The sequence below is a fragment of the Lissotriton vulgaris genome, chromosome 5 (assembly GCF_964263255.1).
Source record: "Lissotriton vulgaris chromosome 5, aLisVul1.2, whole genome shotgun sequence".
NCBI lineage: Eukaryota > Metazoa > Chordata > Amphibia > Caudata > Salamandridae > Lissotriton > Lissotriton vulgaris.
In genome coordinates, this window is record NC_141693.1 from 1,599,308,187 (window position 1) to 1,599,330,239 (window position 22,053).

A 22,053-nucleotide genomic window follows, 5' to 3' on the forward strand; every position below is an offset into this window, starting at 1 on the left:
ACAATGCTGCACACAATGGCATAGCCGATTGACTGGACGGATCACAGACGAGTGCTGATTGGTGGGTTGTGGAGGCGCTGACCTTGCTGGCCTGTCCTCATGTCTGAATGCAGGGGGGTGGTGAAGAGCATCCTCCTTGCATCCTTGACTGTGATGGGGGGGGGAGAATCCTGGTGTACTGGTAACACTTTGATGTCAATATGAAGCTGTGCCTGTGTTGTGTTGGACCGAGTGAGGCTGCTACCTCTCTACGGAATGTATCACGATTTTTTGCTGTACTGAATTGCAGATGCTGTCACTGTCATGTTTCTTGTGCTGAACGCAACTAATAAAGGTTTAAAAAAAAAAAAAAAAAAACTTCTCAGACCTTAACGTCTCCAAAATGTGTAACAGCCCCACAAATGATAAAGGCTCAACACTCGAGCTAGAATTTTTAAAAGCTGACTCCACTCAGCTTGTTTCGATCCTCCCCTTCAACTGGTCGGTCGGACCATCACATCATTACATTTCACATCAACGAATCAGTTAAATTACTCTCTACCCAATCCACGAGAACAAAAATACGGAAGAGAAATCTAAAGAATGTTTCTGACCTAATCACAGCTTACAGCCCTAATATCTTGCTTACCCCTAAAGGCCTTTCCGATGTAAAAGATCTGACCAACCATTACTTCCATTCTATGAACACAGTTCTAGACAATATAGCCCACTTACAATTGTAAAGAGTATCTATAAAAGACTCAAAACCCTGGTATGATGGCAGGCTAAACTAAGATAGGCGTTCCCTAAGACTAATCAAACGTAGATGGAGAGCGACACTGTCCTCAGATCAACCTCAAGCTACTAAGGAGCACGAGAAACTCCTACTACAGAAATATCAGACTTCTTTACTAAGCAATTGGTCCAATACAAGAACCGTCCGAAAAAGCTTTTCTTACTAATCAAGAACCCAATCTAAGGAGGTACCCCACCACCCCAAAGCTATCCCAGACACACTACCCAATTGCGAGGAATTTGCCTCCTCCTTTACAATAAAGACAGAAAACATTAAGATAGACTTGCGACATGTCCCAATATCCCTCATCAACCCACACTTGGACACTTCAGTGACCTCGCCTGTTGCCCCACTGATGCGTCCCGCAAAGTTCGTCCTCAAAAGCAATGCATCTTGGTCATCCTTCTACACCTACAGTAAAGAATCAGTCACTTCACAAACCACTTAAAAGACTTCACTCCAATGCTACTGCCGCTCTGGACCAAGATTATAAACACCTTTCTCCTTTAAGGAATCATCCCAGAAGCCCTTAAAGCAGGGCAGTATCACCTATCTTAAAGAAGCCATTAGTGGACACAGCAGACAAATAACTATCGCCCAATATCCCACATTGGCCAAACTCTTAGAAAAATATGTCCACATGCAGCTTGGCAAACACATACATCAATTCAACCTGGTTAACTAATACCAATCCAGCTTCCGTGCTGGTCCTAGCACTGAATCAGCCATGACCCACATAATAGAGAACGCATTAAAAATCCTTGACCAAAACGATGACAGTTTACTAATCGGGCTGAACTTATCCTCGGCCTTTGACACAGTCAAACACGACACTTCGATTGATCTTCTGAAACACAGAATGGGTCTATCTGGATCTGTTTGAAACTGGTTCACCTCCTTCCTCCAAAATAGATCACAAAGATTCATGGTTGATCAATCACTATCCAAGACCGTGCCAGTTACTTTAGGAGTTAGGCATTCTTGTATAGCACGCAGCTGCCTCAGCGAAGAGGCGTCCCGGCGATGGTGGGAGTGTCAATAGAAAACTAGGGGCTAGACTGTGGGGGAACAGGTAGGTTTTAATGGCCTTACGGAAGGGTAACAAGCAATCTAGGTGGCGGATCTGAATAGGGGGAGAGTTCCACAGTTTAGAGGCAAGATACCGGAAGGACCGGCCCCATGCTCTGAGGCACCACAGGGATCATGCCTTTCTCCTACACTTTTCAACCTGTTCATGGAACCGCTCACCGATCTCAGCTCATCCAGTGTACGCTATCCCATGTACGCAGATGACACTCAACTCTATATTAAAATCCACTCACTTGAGGATATCAAATCTCTCAATTCAACGCTTCAAAAAACACAGACCTGGTTGGCTGAAAACCATCTGAAACTAAACACCCTCAAAACTGAATTCCTCTTAATCGCTCAACCCAACCAATCAACCACTATCCCCAATTGGATGAACCACCTAACAGCACTCAAATGTCAACCTCTCATTATCGAGGCAGCGAAATCACTGGTAGCGACCCTGGAGAGAAACCTAAACATGCGGAAACACATAAGCGCCGCCACAAAAGGAGCAAATCTTCAAATGAACACTTTGAGAAAAATGAAATCATTCCTGCCCGCAAATGATTTCAAGCATGCAGTGCAAACTCTAGTAATCCCCAGAGTGGAATATGGGGAGTGTCACTCTCAGTGGCCTTCTCAGAGCGACGACGGCCCCTTTAAGAGCTGCAATCAACACTGCTGCCAGACTCCTCACTGGTTCCCCCCAAAAAAGTCACATCTCCCCTGACCTTTGAGCCCTCAACTGGCTACCTTTCAAGGCTCGAATTCATATGAAAATCACTTGCATGACACACAAAGCACTGCAACACAAAGCACTTCATCACAAAACTGAGTTATCTAGCTCAGAAACTAGTACTATCCTGTGGTAATAGATCCACTAGTAGCTCCAGAAATATCCTACTGAAACCACACTTTGCAAAGAAAAAAAACATACAACCGGGCCTTCTCAGGAATGGCTCCCAGGATTTGGAATGCTTTGCCCCCTCAAACAAGACAGAACCCTTCTACTGCATTCTTCAAAAAAGAAACAAAGGCTATTTTCATGGCTAAATTTACTTGATCTATTAATATGTACCTATAATATATCTACTTGGGTGTTTTAGGAAGATTCTGCATTAGTCTTACCTACTACATTCTCTCTATTTATGTTTTTCTGTTTTATTTACATCAACCCTGTAAAGCGCTCTGATACTCGTTAGGGTCTAATTTGCGATATACAAAACCTTCAAATAAATACATTTGAAAGATTTTGTTTGCACTGCAAGTGTCTGATAGTCTTCCCAATTATCTCCGTATTGAACCATGAATCCTCCATGCATGGCTGGAAGGTACCCTGAAGAGATGTATTGGGCACTAGGTGAGAAAGAGAGGTCGTCATTCCCAGCACAGATTAAATTGGATGTGTAGTGAGAGAAGGACTCAAACTGTTAATGGGATTTCTAAAAGATGGCAGATACTTTGTCTTCCAAAGGATACATTTCTCTATTCACGGTTTGAAAATCCTCCCAAATAGTCTGCACAGGGGTCAAAACTGAACTTACAAAGTGGACAATGAGACCCCGACCATGCAGTACTCCGATTGTGGTGTTGAAATCCTGATGGAACTTGTTCTGATGAAAGTGTCACAGTACAGACAGATGTATATTTTGTTCTGCAAAAGTAGGCTGGCCAGACAGACATGCATTTGGAAAATACCCTTGGTGCAGACTTTAACCTGAAAGGAAGCACTTTATATTGGTAGTGAGCTTTCCCATAATGAATCTCCGGAAACTTAAATTTTTCTCCCCGCCACTGGTATGTGAAAATAGGCATTCTGAAAGTCTATTAAGTACATCAAATTTCCCTTCACAGTTTGTGGGTAAATTTGATGTAGTCAACATTCACAATTTTTTTTTCATTTGGTGAACTTGGAGACCAAAAAATATCTTTATTAAATACCTTTACCTTGTGCTGGAGGGACTGGCTCAATGGTTCGTTTTTGTAGGTAAGATGTAACCTTTTTTAATGTTTTAGTGGACAATTTGGTGGCAATTGGGGGAGATTTGAATGTAATGGTGTACGAACTTGTCTGTAGTTATTGGATTCCACTTTGACACATATCTCGAAACACTCCTCCACACCAGAGTGACAAACAAAGGAGAGAAAATGGAGGCCTCAATGTTTGGACTAGGTAATGGATTTTCCGGACAGCATTGTTGCGGTTGTCCTCTTCTCTAATAAGGCATCTTTGGCATGAAGCTTTCTGGTGGCATTGTCCCTATGAGCTCTGCTGAGTGACCCACTGAGGGAATTGAACTCCCAGCCTGTCTAGGTGTCGATATTGAGATTGTATCCAGCCCAATCGCATGGTCTCCACAACCTTCTTCATCCTGTCCAGTTTGTCATCTGTGTGGGAGATGGACAGAGCTAAAATGGTAAATGAAGGGTTAACTATCTTCATGTGTGCGGCCAATTTCAAGGATGTTAATTTCAACCAAGATGCATGGGCGATGTCTGACCATCCTCGCAGAACTAGGTTGCAGCCAAAACTGCAGAATCAATGGCTGCACTGATACTCTGGTAATTTACTGAGTGACTGCTGTCCAGAATTCCTAGAGGCTATTCCGTAAGGACAGCTGGTATCAAACCAAAGGAACATAGTGTTTCCAACAGTGATCTGCTGTATATCCCTTACACAGCCGAGCTACTTACTCTTTTGAGGGCAACTGCAGCAGATATGCAGGCTTTGCAACAAAACAGCATCTGTCTGTTTGCTTCCTTTGTCTAGGGCACTGGCATTTCTTATTTGGATGCATTCTTTATTCTTAAAGCGGTAACAATGGCCAAATCAGGTTTTGGTTCCTGGAATAAATATAAAAGATCTTGCTTTGAGGGCTCGTAATTTAAGAATCCAGGGACTAGCCATCTTCACGGCTGCTAGAGAAACTGCTATTTTACAAAATCCTGAAAACAATTGTAATATTGGTCTCCGAGCAACCACTGCTGGACTGTCTACATAATCACGTAGATCCTGTTTGAGGAATCTCCAACTAAACTTTATTACCTTCTCTAGTAAATATTTCTTGAAAAGAGGTGCTATCCACCACCGATCAGTTTACTGGTGAAGCTGCCAATGATGTAGGCGCATATGTTAAAAGGGAATCAGTGGAGGAATCTCTTGAAGATTATAGACAATCAGTAGGAGACCACCCCCTTTTTCGTTTCTAAGGGAATGCTGGTGAGATATGGCAAAGGGATGGGACAACCTGTGAAGCAGGTGTTGCCATCTTCTCAACTGGAGACATGGAAGCGCTCCTATGCACTATCACTGGTCTTGTTGATAATTCCAGGGGGTGGTACAGGACCCGGAATATGCTGGTGGCCGGAACGTACAGTCTCAAATGTGGTACTTTAAAGTCTACTTGGAGTTGGAATCTTAAATGTTTGGGCATTGAATGTCTCGACAGTGAGCATCCTGATGCTGAAGGCAGCCTCTATGCAGATGTTAGACGCAGGCCGACGTTGAACTTTTCCTCAACGCCGAACAGGTCTGTGCTGAAGTCTGGTTTTCCATCCACTGGTGTTCTGGGACTTTCAGAAGTGAATGAAATATCAACTTTGGTGTCTCTTCCTCCTTTTTGATCTTCCTTCTCTGGAGTCCCTTCTAAGAAAACAAAATCAAGAAGTGGGTTCCCACAGAATTTGCCAAGTGAGTGTTTGGTAAACAGACCATACAGTGTGGGCTTGTGGCAGCCTTCTAGGATCCAGCCAGCACAAGCCAGAACAAAAAACTGAAGCCAAGAGACAAACTGCCAGTACAAAGTGTGCTGTGAGATGGTAGCTGCAGGCTTCTTAAAGGGCCATTGTATATTTTTCGACCCAATGCACTCAGCCAGTAAGGAGACCCGGCCCTTCGTTTTTTTCTCTACTGTAATGCAAATGTTTAATGTTAAGGGGTACATATTTCAGTTGGGTTCTGCAATGTAGGTTTTTTTCTTCCATTTAATTTTGCTATTGCCGAGATTATTTCAGCAAATGCGGGCTGGCTTTATACTATTAGGTGACAAATACAGGTAGAATTTTTAAGTGTTTACTTGCAATGAAAGTTGTACCTGTTAAATACATGGAAGAAGTGTTCTGGGGTCCCCGAACACTGGCGGGAATATTCTACATTTAGTAGTAAGGATTCCTTGAACATGAAGGAACAAACAAAACTGAAAGCAAGTGTACCTATAACTGGAACACACACAAACACGACAGGTAGGAATACACTGAAACGTGGACACCACACAAATGTCAGCATGCTGCTCAGAATGGAAGGATAAGAGACATGTATCTGGTATTGCAGAACAACCTAAAATCTCTTTATTTTTTTAGTCAAATCTTCGAGATTTCACAACACTGGAAATGAAATGTAACGAAATATTTTTTTTTCTACATGCTTATCATACACAATGCACTCAGAGGACATGCCAACACCTCCCTGCAGAAAAATACAAAATTATTCCTTTTGTGCCAACAAGCTAGAGTCCGGCCTTTTGTTTTTACTCCAGTTGTCTCTGCAAGCACAGGCATGAACTGAATCTGGCGGGGATGTGCGTGGTGGCATCATTTGGGACTCAACAGAGGTGTTTGTCGGGGTGTCAGCCTTCCTCACCGGCTTTCCGTGCCACCCCGGAGTGCCAACACAAGATGGAGTACAGAGCCGCCCATGATCTTGTAATCATTTGCTGTTTTCTCGTCATTCCTAGTCAGGAAGCAAACCGGGAGAAAACAGATTAATGTGGAGCTCTAAATACTGTTCCTACACTTTCATGTGATACACTCGCCCCGAGAGTCTCACTCACATTTGCTTGCCACTGTAGATGAGTCTCTGCTGTTGTGGTGGGATACCTTCCTTCTCCTCCACCCGTTCTTTTATTCTCTCCACCTGAGGAGCAAAAACACAACGTATGAATAAATGAGCTGTAGCATCTTACTGCCAAGGGGCAAAGCTCCATGGCTCTCAAAATGGGAGATCTACCAACGTTCCCTGTCCAAGGACTGCAAGGTACAGACTACTGACGAGGGGATTAGAGCTCTCAGAAGAAGGAATGAGATATTCACTTAGTGCAATACAAACTTATAAAAAAATCAACAGATAAAGTTGTAAGTAGATCAGTATGGGACTGTACAGAACCTAGTGTCCATGAATGGTGCGGTACAGAGATTGCTATCTATCAGAGCACTAGACCCTCAGCCTCATTAACAGGAGCTGTACCAAACTCGCCCATTCGTGGATAGAATTGCTCAACCAAACAAGGACTTAGTTATGTAAAATCCATAGCCCAAAGACAGCACTGCAAATGGCTTTATGCCCAATGAACAAATAAATCAAATGCACAGAAATATGTCATGATGCTATTGTCAAAGCACACAGTTTGACTGCCCTAAGATGGCTAGCTGGTGATTCCTGTGTCCAACGAAGATGATGTACTGAACTATTTGCCAAAGGAACAGCTGAAACACAGCCTTGCTGCCCAGGAGAGATGTACCGACCCCTTTCTGCCCATGAAGGAGTGACATTCGGAGCCAACCTCCAAAGAACACAACACTGTAGAGACACTACACTAAAGGATTGTAAAGCACAGAATTACAATCCTCAACGAGTGGACTATAGAACCCCAGTGCACAAGGATAGGTGGGTAGCTAAACTCAAAGGTTAGTTTAAAGCTCAGCTACTGAGTAATAGAACTGGACAGGCCCAACCACCTCAAAGAGAATCATACTGTATAAAACAAATGAAATAAACAGAAAAAAATCATTTAACAGAAATAAAAAGCGCTAGGTAAGTACAAGGACATTAACTTCAGGGAACAAAAAATATTTTTTTCCGAAATAGAACAATGAAGTTTCATGCTAAACAAATTACATCTTGGAATCATGTGCAACAATGTCAACACATAGCATTGCACTTGCTAGTAATCACTAATTAAAGCTGGAGAAATTGGGGAATGCTAAACGTAGAAGCTATTGGGTATAACTTTAAAAAAATAGAATGCCGTTTGCAGCCTACCACACATAGAAGGTAAACCTTTGGAGATGAAGATGGATGAGAGTTCAGTGTTGAGTTTAGCATATTTGTTTTACGCTGATTACAGCAGTAGGGCAATTGTAAAAAGCAATCTTAACTTCATGCTAAAATTTAAATTTTTTGGGATAGCATATCTATCTCAAATATCCATAAAGAGTAATGCATCAATACCTTAATTTGTCAGTTAAAAGGTAATTTACATACAAGCTTTCTTAATCAAAGATCAGTTCCTCAGACTGTGTGAACAGACATTTGAAAGCAATCCGGCACAGTTTACTTCGGGACAGTCTCCTCTCTCAGATCATCATTTATGCATCTTGCCACTTAATGGTACACATTTTATTGAATTTGGGAGGATGAAGGGATAAGCGAATCTGCTGAGATCTAAACATGTGATTCCGGGATCAAACACCAATCCGTACAGTAGATGCATTCGTCCACCAAGTCATCATACCAGGATTTATAGAAATATATTCCAGCCCTTCTTCCCACACCTCCCAGTTTCACACAAAGAAAAACAGTCCTTTACAAGCTGTCTTCTTGAACTGCAAAGTACCACATATGATGCACAAGGAGCAATGGCATGCATAACTTTTTGAAAAAATAAAAATAAAGCAATCAAATGAACTCACAAACGCTACTCCTCCAAGCAGGTAAGAGACCTCAGTTAAATGCCTGCTGCTGAGATGAAAGTGGTCTTATACTACTGATTATTCTTGGGGTAAACCTTTTTATTAGATTTTCCATTTATGCATTAGGTATACATCTTATTGCTTCAGTAACAGTTGTTTAACATTCAGAGCATTATATTGCCGTTATAACATATAAACATCAAGAGGATTGTTTGTCCAGGTTAGAAATGGGATTTTTGGCAGGCTAGCGCATGTGCCAAAGCCAGGCAGAAACCACCACTCTAGTCAGGATAAGGGAGTTACACTCCTAAAATAACCCCTGCTCACCCTCTTGTTAGCTTTGCACAAGCAGTCAGGCTTATCTTAGAGGCAGTGTGTAAAGCATTTGCACATAACCTACAGTAATAAAGTGTAAGCACTACAAAAGGACACCACACCAGTTTAGAAAAATATCCAACATTTGTATATACTTAAGACAAGACCAAAAACGACACAAATCCACAATACACTACTTAAGAATCTTCAGTTATCAAAATAACCTTGAAAAACAGTTCCTTGATGTTGATAGCTCCGTCCGGGGCTATCACAGCGTCGTAAGCAAACAAATCCAAACAGTATGGCTGATCGCGGCGTCGCATGCCAGCTACGGTGTCGGTACGACCTGCAAACAGTAACTTTTAGAAATGCAGGGTGTCAATGACCTCTCGTTGAGCTTCCTAATACAGGGGCCAGCAGGAGTTTGTTGCGGAGGTCAGTGCAGGAGTCTTCGGGGCCCTCGAAGTCACACGTGTTGCAGGTCGATCTCCTCTCTCATGGAGTCAGGAGCGCTGGCGTCGGCAGGTGTTGTGTGCTGCTGTGCGAAGTGCAGTGGTGCGGTGCCCTCAGATCGTGGTGCGAGCAGCAGCTCGGTGGCAACATCAGATGGCGTCGGCTGTGAGGCCAGGGTTGCGGTGTAGGATGAAGGCGATGCTCGTTGCGGTGCTGTCAGCGTTGTTGTTGTTGCTGAAGCGCTGTCAGCTGACTAACTGGAGTCAATGGCACCAGCATCGGTAGGCCAAGGCTGCAGTGCGGGATGAGGGTAGTGCGTCGTGTAACTTTTTGAGCGGTGCCCTCGAACCACGGTGCAAGCAGCGGCATCTATTTCGGCATGGAGCATTGTCGTCGGGGATACCAAGGCGTCGTCGTGAAGCGAGGCGGAGTGTGGTGCCCACCGGTCGCGGTGCGAGCAGCGGCTTGGTGGCGGCATCGTCGGTGAGACGAAGGTCGCGGTGCCCTCTGAGGTGCCGTCAGGGCACGGAGTCAGCAGCGGCGTCGTAGACGTTGTTGGGTTGCTTTTCCCTATGTTGCAGCACAAAAACTTGAACTTGAGTGTTGTATTTGCTTATGCTTGTTATGGTTGCTTTAACAGAACATCCTTGTTGTCATGAAGATATGACGTTCCAATTCCATTTTATTACAGTTGAGGCCACTCTGAGCTATAGAGTGGTGCGGTGGCTCGTTGCTTAAAGATTAAACTCAAAGTTCATCTCTTTATCTTTTCTGGAATTATTTAGAACCTACAACATATTTTTGGCGACGAGGACGAAGTGAACAAAAAAAAATACGAGCCACTGCTGCGAAATCTTAAAATGAGAAATTTTTCATGTGACTTGCAGTCTAATTTTGTAGTTTGAATCTCGCAAGAAGCCGTTTTTGCCCACCACCCAGCGACCCCAGTGGCTGCAGTTACTAAAGGGAGATTTATTTTCCCCAGGGGCAGTGCGTGACTTTACACGTTTGGAAGGTGAGGTCGAGGGTTGGCTTATTGTTTTATGGAGTCATTGGCTGTCATTTGACTAAGGTGATTTACTTTGGAATCAAATAAAATTACCTTTTCTGGCTTCTGAAGAACTGTTTGTGGTGAAGTGCAGTGACCGTTGAAAGGAACTTCTAGCGCTGCCTGATCTTCACTCGCTCGAAGTCTCCTATGAATGGTGACGTCTTAGAACACCCAAGGGGAGTTGGGGATTGTACCACACGTCATTGGAGCTACGGCGTGTTGGGCGTGTCTACCAAGTTCTGTCAACATGGCCTGAGACGTTGTAAACTGATGTCACACTTGTCGGATTCTGCGCATTGCTTTGTTTATTTTCTGTGACCGGAACAGAAGCATCGTGCACTTCGTGTGGAAACTGCCTTGAGATTCTCATATATTTATTATATCTCTACTGGTTTTCTACTGAAACAATCCATCGTAGAAGGTTTACAAGCTGCGCTGTGTCAGAGGGTGACCTCACCAATGCCGTGGAATTCCTCCTGCGTGTTTAAATTTTTTCTTCAAAGTTGATCGTGAGGCTTATTACCTTTTTGTTTGCTTTGTATTTATTTAACCGTAACTGTGTATTTAAGGTTTTGCAAGTTCTTTTGCAAATATCTGGTGCTTCACTGTCTGGTTTACTCAAGTACTACCTGAACTATTTTTGAAATCTAGCAATATTTGACTTGCTCTTGTTTCGTTACTTTTGGGATTTATTGTCATGATAAGTTAACATCTAGCATTTGTGAATCTGGAATTATCGTTTTCACTGTATTCTTTTTAATATCATATCTCTTCTACAATGAATCTGTTAATCAACCACCTCCTTTTTTGGAAAGTCCTGGATCACCACCGATCCAATGGAGGCAGTGGTTCGATGCTTTTGAGACCTACATAGGTACGATTGGTGCGTCTAGATATAGAGCTGAGAGGAAAAAAAATATGTTTGCTTTTAAATTAATTGGGATTTGAAGGAAGGGAGGTGTACAAACATTTACCAAATTTAGTTCTTGCGGAGGGTGAAGTGCTTGAGTACCAGGAAACAATTAGGAAACTGGTTATTAAGTTTGATGTTCAACCAAGTTTGGTTGTCCTGGGACACAAGTTCTTTAAGAGGACACAAATTCAGAGTGAGGATGTTGATACTTATTTGAGTGCCTTACGTAAGTTGTGTGCAGAATGTCAGTTTGGAGAATTTCGCGACCAATTGGTAAGGGACCAATTTATAGCACACTGCAGTGATAAACAGATCCAACAGAAACTACCCACCATGGGTAATCCTACCTTAGAGGAATTTATAAAGGTAGCTAAGAGTATTGAGCTTGCTCAAACTTCGATAAAAGAATTAAGCACATTGAATATAAGTAAAGAAAGTGTGAATACTGTTGTTTCTTCAGTTTCTAAGACTAACTTTTCAAAGAAGGAAAGGTCTAATGAGAGAGGTTTTAAAAAAAAAAAAAACATTTGTCATAGGTGTGGTTATCCTCCTCACACCAAAGAGAACAGTTATAAGTGTGGCAAATTTGGTCACTTAGCAAAGGTTTGTCAAGCGAGTGTCAGTAAATCTGAGAAAGTTCATTGTGTCATTGGTGAGGAACTGGTGTCGGAACATGTGTTAGAGAATGACATTGTCAAAGATTTTAAGGACATGATTGTTACTGTAACTGATGATGGTGTGGTGTTCGGTGACCCGTCAGAATGTGTTGATCCCTATGTAGACATTATGGTTGGAGATGTGTGTTTAAATTTGCTGGTGGATTCTGGTGCCAGAATTACAGTGATTACTTCTGACTTATTCAAGCAGTCGTGGAAAGATAGGAAATTATTCCCTCCTGATAGAGCCCCTGTTTCCTACGAAAAGCGTAAAATAGATTTAGAGGGGTACATTGATAATATTCTGGAATTTAAGGGGAGAAGGATTCATGTGAAGATCTATGTTGCTGTCCGTGGTTTGAATATTTTGGGTTGGTACCATCAGGGTTTGTTTGGAATGGAGTTGAGGCCAGGTGCAAAAGAGCAGGTACTTGTGGTTCGAGATATGCCTGATCCACTGTGTTTAGAGAAGGAATTTCCAAGTGTTTTTTTCTGATTCGCTTGGAGAAATTTCTGGTTTTAAGCATAGAATTAAGGTTAAGAACAATGCTGTGCCCATTAAGCACAAGGTAAGTTCAGTGCCTTTTAGTCTAAGAGCTGACCTTAAAGCGGAACTTGAGAGGTTGGAAAAGAATGGCATAATTGAGCCAATTGAGTCCAGTTTGTGGCTTAGTCCATTGGTTGTAGCCCGGAAGAAAAATGGTGAGATTCGTTTATGCTGTGACCTTAGAAGTCTAAACAAAGAGATCTCGGTGGATGCTCACCCACTCCTTAAGATTGGTGATCTTTTAGAGGAGTTGAGAGAGGCGCAGTGGTTTTCTAAAATCGATTTGGCCTCTGCATATCACCAGGTTGTATTGATGTCGAATCTAGACACTACACTGCTTTTAATTCACCTTTTGGATCTTTCCAGTTCTGTAGGATGCCGTTTGGGCTCGCTTCGGCGGCCTCGGTCTTCCAAAGAGTCATGCAGAATGTTCTTAAGGATGTTAAGGGTTTAGTGATTTTTCAGGACGACGTACTGATTTTCAGACGTTTTTGGAACAACATTATGTCATTCTTAAGTCTGTCCTTACTAGGTTTAAAGAGAAAGGTATTGTTGTAAAAAAAAAAAAAAAACACAAGTGTGAGTTTTGGAAAAGGGAGGTTGAATTTTTAGGGCATCTTGTTTCTGGTGATGGAGTTGCTCCCAGACCGGGGTTGATCAAGGCCGTAGTAGACTGTCCTGTACCCAAGAACAAAGATGAGTTGCGCTCATTTTTGGGCCTTTGTGAATTTTATTCACGTTTCATACCAGACTATGCAAGTAAAATGAAGGCTCTTTCAAATATGCTTAAATCTAGCGTGGCGTTTGTTTGGGATGATTTTTGTCAACAAACTTTTGATTTGGTCAAGGCGGAAATGACAAATGCTAAAACTTTAAGAGCATATGACCCTAATGTGTGTTGTACGGTCACGGTTGATGCGAGCAATTATGGACTGGGTGCCGTACTTACTCAAAGGGTGGACGGTAAGGATGTTACTATTAGTTTTGCTTCAAGGGTTTTAAGAGACCCTGAAACAAATTACTCAGTGATAGAAAAAGAGCTTTTGGCTTGTGAGAAGTTTCGTACCTACATATGGGCAAGGAAGTTTATGATTCAGACTGATCACAAGTCTTTAGTTTACATTTTGAAAGGTGATAGGGTCAAATAAGCTACTCCTCGTATTGCTCGGATTACAACTAAGTTGCAACAGCTGATATTCTCTCAAGCCTTTCTTTGGCTGACGATGAGTGTTTAGATTTGGAAGAGGATAGAGAAGATTGTTTTATTGCTGCTTTAGATGTGGCTGAGAAGGTGTGTGGTAGTGAGAAAGAATGGTTGGAGGCTATGGAAGCTGATTCCACTCTTGTAAAAGTCAAAGAGTGTATTGTTTCTGGTTGGCCTAGGGAAAAGAGTGTCCCTTTTCCCATCCAACCTTTTTGGAAAGTTTCTGGTGATTTGTCTATTGAAGACAGGATTGTAATGAGAGATGATAGTGTTCCTCCTGTGCAGTTTAGTTTGAGATTAATAGATTGTGCACATGAAGGTCACCTTGGTGTGACCATGACCAAGAAACGTTTGAGGTTACATTATTGGTGGCCGTCGATGGATTGTGATGTTGAGGAAAAGATCAAAGAGTGTAGCGTCTGTTCCAGTGCTGAAAAGGGGTTGAAAGTTGTTACACCTCCTTTACTACCCATTTCTTTTCCTTCAAAGCCGTGGTTGAAATTTGGGATAGATTTAGTGGGACCGTTTAATTTTCTTCCTAATCAATTACGTTTTGCTTTTGTGCTAATGGATTTTCATAGCAAGTGGCCTGAGGTCAAATTTTGTGCCAATCCCACTGCTAATTCTGCAGTTCTTTTCCTTAAAGAAATATTTTTGAGAGAGGGGTTTCCAGAGGCTTTAGTCTCGGACAATGGTGTACAATTTGTTTAGTTCTGAAATGCACACTTTCCTGTCTGAGTCTGGTGTGAAGTACTTGAAAAGTTCTGTGGGACATCCTCTAACGAATGGACTTGTTGAGAGAATGAATCGTGTAGTTGTGCAGTGTATAAAATGGGCTAAAAACAACAACTTTGATGTTGAGAATGCGGTAAAGTCGATGGTTTGGTTTTATCGCACAACTTCTCATTCTGTCACAAACATTGCACCATTTGTGTCTCTCAGGGGTAGGGTACCGACTTCTACACTGTATCCTGCTTGGTTATTGAGAACTGTTGAAAAGAAGATTGCTTGTCATGTTGACAGTTCTGAGATAGAAACTCGTGTTAAAAATGCCCAACAAAAAATGGCTTTCAGGTATGATGTTAGGAATTCTGTGAAAAAGGTTGATATTTTGCCTGGTGACATGGTTCGTGTTAAAAACTATAGGATGGTCAGGAAGGGTGGTGACTCTTTTGGTGAACCTGTCTGTGTGGAGAAGGTATGTGGAAACGCTGTCATGGTGAAGGGTGGACATTGGTGGAATCTTTGTAAAATAGTTAAGGTGAAGAATTGTTTTGACAACATGTCTCACTCTAATAATGACCATTTGAAAAATGTTTCTCTTGAAAGTCCTACTGGGAATGTGTCTGTTCCTTATATGAGAAGATCAACACGGGTGAGCCGTCTTCCGTGGAAACTACGTTGAGTGTTACTGCAGTGTTTTTTTGAAAAAAATATTTTTCTGAATATTACTTTATGATGAATCACTTAGGGTCTGCTTTATTTGGTATGTTTTTTGTGTGTATTTTGTTTCTTTGCTTTTGTTTTCTTTTCTTCTATTGGAAAAAAAGGTAATGTTGTATTTGCTTATGCTTGCTATGGTTGCTTTAACAGAACATCCTTGCTGTCATGAAGATGTGACGTTCCAATTCGATTTTATTACAGTTGAGGCCACTCTGAGCTAGAGAGTGGTGCGGTGGCTCGTTGCTTAAAGATTAAACTCAAAGTTCATCTCTTTATCTTTTCTGGAATTATTTAGAACCCACAACAAAGAGCTTGAAGTCTTTGCTGTTCGTGAGACTTCATGAACAGGGGGCAAGCTCTACCTCAAGGCCTTGGAGAAAGTTCAGTCCAGTCCTTTCACTGCCCAAGACAGAAGCAGCCACTGCAGGCCAACACAGCAAAGTGGTAGTTCCTCCTCACAGCTTCTCCAGCTCTTCTTCTTGGCAGTCTTCTTGATCCACAAGAGTTCTAAAGTTCAGGGGTCTGGGCCCCAGTGTTTGTATCCCAAAATACTTTAATCCTGTATGCAGAGGGTGTCTGTGCCCAGCCAGAACCAGTTCTGGCTTCTCTGGTGTGATTTTCTGGCAGGGGGTGTTGACGGCATTGTCAGAGGCAGACCAGGCCCTTTGAGGTGCAAGGAAATCTCCTCCCTCTTCCCCCATCGCAGCCCAAGTCTATTCAACCTTTCCTGACCTACTTAGACAATGGGGAGCCTCCCTTGCTTTCTAGCCATCTATCGTCCAAAACACAGGCAGGCAATCCACATTCCAGCAGAGAGACACAGGATGACTGAGCAAGAAAATACCTACTTTCTAAAAGTGGTATTTTTAAACACAGAATGTAAAAATCACTTTTACTAAAAGATGTATTGTTAGATTCTGAGTTCAGGCATACTACCTTTTATTTTCCCACCCAGTTCCCAGGGCCAGTTATGGTTATAAGATGTTATAAACAAACTTCCCATTCTGTGCTATGGGGAGCAGGTAGCATTACAGTAGTGAAAAACGAAATGGGCTGTAATTCACTTTCAGGACTTGCCACACACACCAGGGCATGTCCTACCTTTCACATACACTGTACCCTGCCCACAGGGGTTCTCTGGGCCTACCTTAGCGTTGCCTGTCATGTAAGAAAAGGGAAGGTTAGGGACTGGCCAGTGTGTGCACGGCCAAGTTAACATGACCGTTACAAACTGCACGCAGACTCTGCAATGGCGGGTCTGAGGTACCTTTTTCGGGCTACTCAAGTCGATGGCACAATTCGTGCTGCAGGCACAAGCGTAGCCTTTGATTCTCAGGCCCTAGCACACTCAGTGCACTTTACTAGGGGCTGACAAAAAATCCAAACAGCCAATCATGGAAACACCAATCCATAACATACTTTACACAGAGAGCATATGCACTTTAGCACGGATTAGTAGTGGTAAAGTGCCCAGAGTCCTAAAAACCAACACAAACAGGTCATGAAAAAAATAGGAGGAAGAAGCAAAAAGTTTGGGGATAACCCTGCAAAATGGGCCATTTCCAACAGTCCAGGTGTGCATAGTGTTCCCAAACGTGTGTAGGTTTAGTGAGAATGTGTCTCATTCTGGTTTATTTGATTCCTGAGCCTGGTTGGTGCACTCTACTCTACTTTTCCTTATCTAAAAGATATCCTTCTATTTGAACCAACTGGGGCAAGGTGAGTAACTCTGGAAAAGGAGGCTGGGGACATGTGCATTGGCCTTTGCTTGACTAATGGTACTGGGTGTTGTTCTCTCACCGGGGCACGTATGGAGTTCCAGTGGAAATAGCGGGGGTAGGAGAGGGGGACCTGCTTGGGAGGTTCCTGCGCTTCACTGGGCTCTAAGGGATCAGGCTCCGTCTGAGTGGCAGTTGGGATGTTCGCAGGGGAGTCATGTATCTGTTTGAAGTTGTGTAGGAGTATTGACCACTCCATGGATATGGTGCGACATCGCGTTCCCCGCACCTCCTCTTGCCTAATTGCTTCTTCGGCGGCTCCCAGTTACCTGACCGCCCCCTCCATGCTGCTATCGGGGACCGCTCAAAAAGCACCAATGTAGTGTGATGCTTCGTTTAGCTAGGAGTAGGGCCAGTATCGTGAATCGAGTCTCCACCTTTTTCTGCTCTTTCCGTTTAAAGATACCCAGGGCCTTGGCCTCCCATGTGGCGAGGTCCGTCAGACCTGTGACCGTCAAAATTGTGGCGTGCACTTCTGCCCAGTAGGGCTGCAGTGTGGGGTATGACCATAGCATATGGACAAATGTGGCGTTGGGTATGTGGCAGCGTGAGCATTCAAAGTGTGTCGCGGGGAAGTAGCATTGGAGCCTTTTCGGCGTGAGGTAGTGTAGTATGTTATGAAGGTGATGTAGTATGTTAAATTGTATATTTTTGAAGCGCTGGTTATGCGACACTTTTTGTGGTGCTCCAATGCGGCGAGCTATTTATTATCGTGTAGCGCGCAGCCAAATTCCTCCTCCCATTTCATTCGCGTTAGAGGCACACTTGTGAGGTCTATAATTGATTTATATATATCTAAGTGATAAGGTGTCTCCCTGCTCCCATGTTTAATATTGTGTGCAGTGTGAGGTGTGTTTTGGGTTCTCCCTCCGTCAGGTCCCATGTCCTCCTACAGTCCACTAAGAGTTGTCTGAGTAAAATAAACTGTCCTGCGGGGAGCCTACTCTCTTCTGCTCGGCCCTCAAAAGAGAACAACTAGCCCTCTGTGAACAGGGTCTCCACCTCGGTGAGTGCATATTCTGTCCAGGTTTATAATTCCCTAGATGTGTAGTGGCCAGGTCACCTAGGGAGACCCGCCAGTGGTAATAGTGGGGAGTATATTGGTGTTGCTCGAGAAAAACGGTGGATCATCAACATACAGGATCTGACGACTAAATTGGAGTGGGAGGAATTAGGTTTGGTCTCCTGCAGGAGCATTCGAGTGATCTCTGGAGTCGACAATATTCCCACTTGTGTTTCCGTTTCCTCTAGGTGATGCCCAGCAGTCCAGCTCGAAAGCCACTGCAGTTGTGCTGTGAGGAAGTAGGCCTCAAAGGAAGTGGCACACAGCCCGCCACGGTCTCGCAATAGCTGAAGCGGCCTCAACCCCAAATTAGCGATAGTAGTAAGGAGTTTAGTTCTCAAAAAAAGGCCCACGGGGGGGAGGGTGGGAGGGGGGCAGAGAGGGATCACTGGGACGTTTTCAAAATAGTAAAGGAGATGGGGTACCATTATCATCTTTGATAAAGCCATCATCCCTATGGGGGCTAGGGAAGCGTTCGCCAAAAGTTGACCTGGGCATTAAGAGTGGTTGACCTCGAGGAGATCTCTCTGTATGTAATATAGCCTGATTCCCAGATACCTAGGGGCATTCCCATTCCATGCCAGCCTGACCTCCCCCGCGCTTATCTCCCAATGGGGAGCGTCTGGGTGAAGGGGATAGATAGTGGACTTTGCACAATTCACTTTCAAACCTGCTGCCCTCCTGAAATCGTGGTGTGGCCCAGAGAGGTATGAAGTCTGCAGTGATGTCTCCAACGTATATTAAGAGATCATTTGCGTATAAAGACACACTCTAGGAGGATCTTCTACTGTTGTTGATTAAATGAGGTACACAATTCTAACTGCGCAGGAAAAAATAAAACAGCATAAAAATGAGCCTCTATCGATATAAAGGATATAAGTGCTATAACGATCAGAAATCCAGCACTGCATATCATTTTAACTGAACCTAGCTTCTTTTGAACATTCAATGAGGAAAAAAACTGAATTATTAGTACACACACCAAATCTCTGCAAATGTTCTTTTTGCTTGCACATCTGCACTGCAAAGATGAGCAAAAAATGTAAATGTAAATGTATTTGAGCTTGTAAAGCGCACTGCTACCCGTAGGTTTCCTGGCGCTGTATAACGCTGGGGAACCCGTCCTGGCTTTCCCTGTGGGATGGTCCCTGCTGGGAGTCCCCAAGGTGGAGCCAGACATCGTTGATAGGGCCATTGTGGAGATTAGGCAAGCTAATGCCCAGAGTTGCCGAGGGGACCCCTGGTTAGAGTAGGCACCGAAGAGAGAATTATCAAGTCCGCTGACTCAGGTCCACGACCCTGCCGCGTCGGGAATTGAACCCTGGTCCCGGGACGACTTCTGCTCCCGGGTCTGCCGCCTCTAACCAGTGAGCCACACCTCTCCACAATCGCAATTGTAAAAACTTTTGCTAAAAAAAAAATGTGCTCCTTTTTCTGAACGGTATACCATATTGCAATAGAATCTTTGCCTTGTTTTACTAAATTGTGTACATTTTATTCTGTTTTTCTACCCTCTGTGTTTGTGGCTACATGTTGATACAGATACTGATTTCTTCTCTTACGGAGGCTTGGATTTGTGAGACAAAAAAAGACAAAATGGCAGCTGATCGTGTATCTTGAATTTTCCCTTATTTTGTCATATTAGTTTACACCACAAACTACGGGTAGTATTTATTTTGGTTTTAACAAAAAAGTATTTTTTTTTCTAGATAGGTGGTAGTCGTTCCTCCCACACTAAAAGCTTGCAACAATGTTTTGATCTAATTAGATACTAATGTATGAAAGATTTCTTCCAATGCTTGTCCATTAGAGTGGCATTGTTAATAACCTGTTGCTTTATTTTGGGGTGAAGGACTATAGTAAAAGGTGAGGAAATGTTTAATTTCCAATTTGGTGCTTAAAGATATGTGGCCATGTGCATCAAAGGAAGGAATTGAGATTCTGAAATTGTGTTTTTTTTTAGGAATCGCAATTCCCTATATATGTAGGAATCGCAAAAAAAATATGCGATTCCTACACAAACCTTAATTGCGACCCACTAATTGTGATTCGTAATTAGGAATATCTTCCCATTCATTCCTATGGGCCTGGAGGCCCATAAGAATGAATCGGAATTGCATGCTCAATTTGAGATTACCAAATAGGTACTAGTAAATTGCGCATGCACTTTCAAGGGTACCAGGGTGCCAAAAGGACACCCTGATGCAACCCTAAAACTGTCATGTGACCACACGTTGCGCACACAAATGCCCCAAGGGCATGTGTGTGTATAACATAGAACTTTGAAAAATGCACTTTGTGCATTTCTTAAAGTTTTCGCAAATTACCATCAACTTTAAATTCATAGTAATTTGCGATCCCCAATTGTAAAATCGCAGTTTAAAATTGCATCATGCATTGTATTTAGGGAATCGCAATTTGCGATTACCTAAATGCATTCACAATTTAAGTAATCGCAACTTTTGCGATTACTTACATTGCGAATTTGCATTTGGGTTGATGCATCCCATACACAAAAAGACTGATCCCAAAGGGGCAGATTCTGTGAATCTGTGCTATCGGTATTTAGAATGATGCACATGCCCCCTTAGTGTTCCTACGGACTCATTCAAATGCAATCTTTGAATTAACGGGTACATCTAGGAGTGCTAACATAAAATCCTACCCATCAATGAGTGAGACTGGCTACCACAGGGATCTCTGTTGCAGCTGTAGGACAAGCAGTTCTACGTCCTTTATTCCAATAAGGTGGGCCGCTCTTATTTCCAACCTTTCTATATACTTGATGTTATGTATGTGCATATTGATGTATATTTTGATATATTATTCACTTTCAACTATTCTGATTCAAGCATGTGAATCTATGAAAGATCCAACAATGGAGAAGAAAACAAGTTACTTACCTGTAACTACAGTTATCCAGTATTGTTATCTTTCACATGCCTGAATTATTCCCCGTCCCCGGAGACCCACGGTAAAATACAAAAGCAGTGCCATAAATAATAAATAGGTTAAAATAGGCCATACATTAGTAGCCTACATATGTCCTTTTCAAAACAAGCATTTGCAATGCAATAGGTCTCGCATTAGGAAAGTTTGAGCTATTGGTATTGTAAATGACGAATGTTTTATTCATGTTTTGTTTTTTAAAATAGCTAAATTAATAGCTTTGTCATTTACAATGCCAATAGTTATAACTTTCGCAAATGTGACACCTATAGCATTTGTAATGCAATATGTGTTGTATTTACGTGACTTACATGTATTGATATGACAAATAACAATGGTTTTTCATTTTTTTTCAATAATTAATACTTAAATAAAAGTCATTGTATTTTATAATGGCAATAGCTTAAAGTTTTGTAAATAACTTGTGAAGATTATGTTCAGTGTATTTTATTGAAAGCGAAAATCCAAGAACAGATGTGAAATATTAACATCTTTTTGTTACATTTGTAATAAAGCTTGAAACATTGAGAGAACATATTTGAACCAGGTGCTTTTGAATGGTTGCACAGATTGATGCTGTGGTGGCGCTGAGTGATGTTGTGAACAGAAAGGAAAACAAAGAGCACTGCCTTTAGGGGCAGCCATGCAAGTCATTCTCTGTTTATTTGTTTTCAAGAAATTCCATGTGTTACAAGGTTTGCAGCACTTTGCAGCACTGCAATGTCGTTTAGTTTAATCTAGCTGCCAGTGGGACAGACAGGGTCTCCAGGGTCTCATCTCTTCTTTGTGGGAGAGGTGGGATGTGGACGGGGCCAGTAGAGTAACAAGGATGCCATAGGCCCTGGTGCAAGTATGGAAAATTACCCCTTCACTGCTGCTAGGGTAGTAAAATACAGCAATTATCAGGGTTCAATGGGCCCCTCTGGGCTCTAAGTGCCGGTGCAACTGCACCAGCTGCACGAATGGTAGCCACGCCCCTGGGTGTGACGAGTTGGTCCAGTACTATTAAAATGCCACTTTAGAGAACACTGTTTTCGAAAACTTTTTGAAAGTTGGAAGGGTAATCAGTGTCTTTCGGTCTGGCTCCAGAACAGTGCGTATAACTGCCTAGTGGAATGTGTGACACTTTCATCCAGTACCGACTTTTC

The 22,053-nt window shown here is 42.7% G+C and overlaps 1 protein-coding gene across 2 annotated transcripts in view; it reads right to left on the reverse strand.

The window, feature by feature from the left end:
* Nucleotides 1-6,163: 6,163 nt before the first annotated feature.
* The window catches only part of NEDD8 (NEDD8 ubiquitin like modifier), a 145,117-nt gene continuing 129,227 nt past the window's right edge, over nt 6,164-22,053 (reverse strand). For both annotated transcript variants that reach the window (XM_086923737.1, XM_086923736.1), the window contains exons 3-4: nt 6,676-6,758; nt 6,164-6,575 (exon numbers count right to left, since the gene is read on the reverse strand). In XM_086923737.1, coding sequence (XP_086779863.1) covers nt 6,482-6,575; nt 6,676-6,758 — 177 coding nt within the window. In that variant the 3' untranslated portion in view covers nt 6,164-6,481. The remainder of the gene's footprint in view (nt 6,576-6,675; nt 6,759-22,053) is intronic.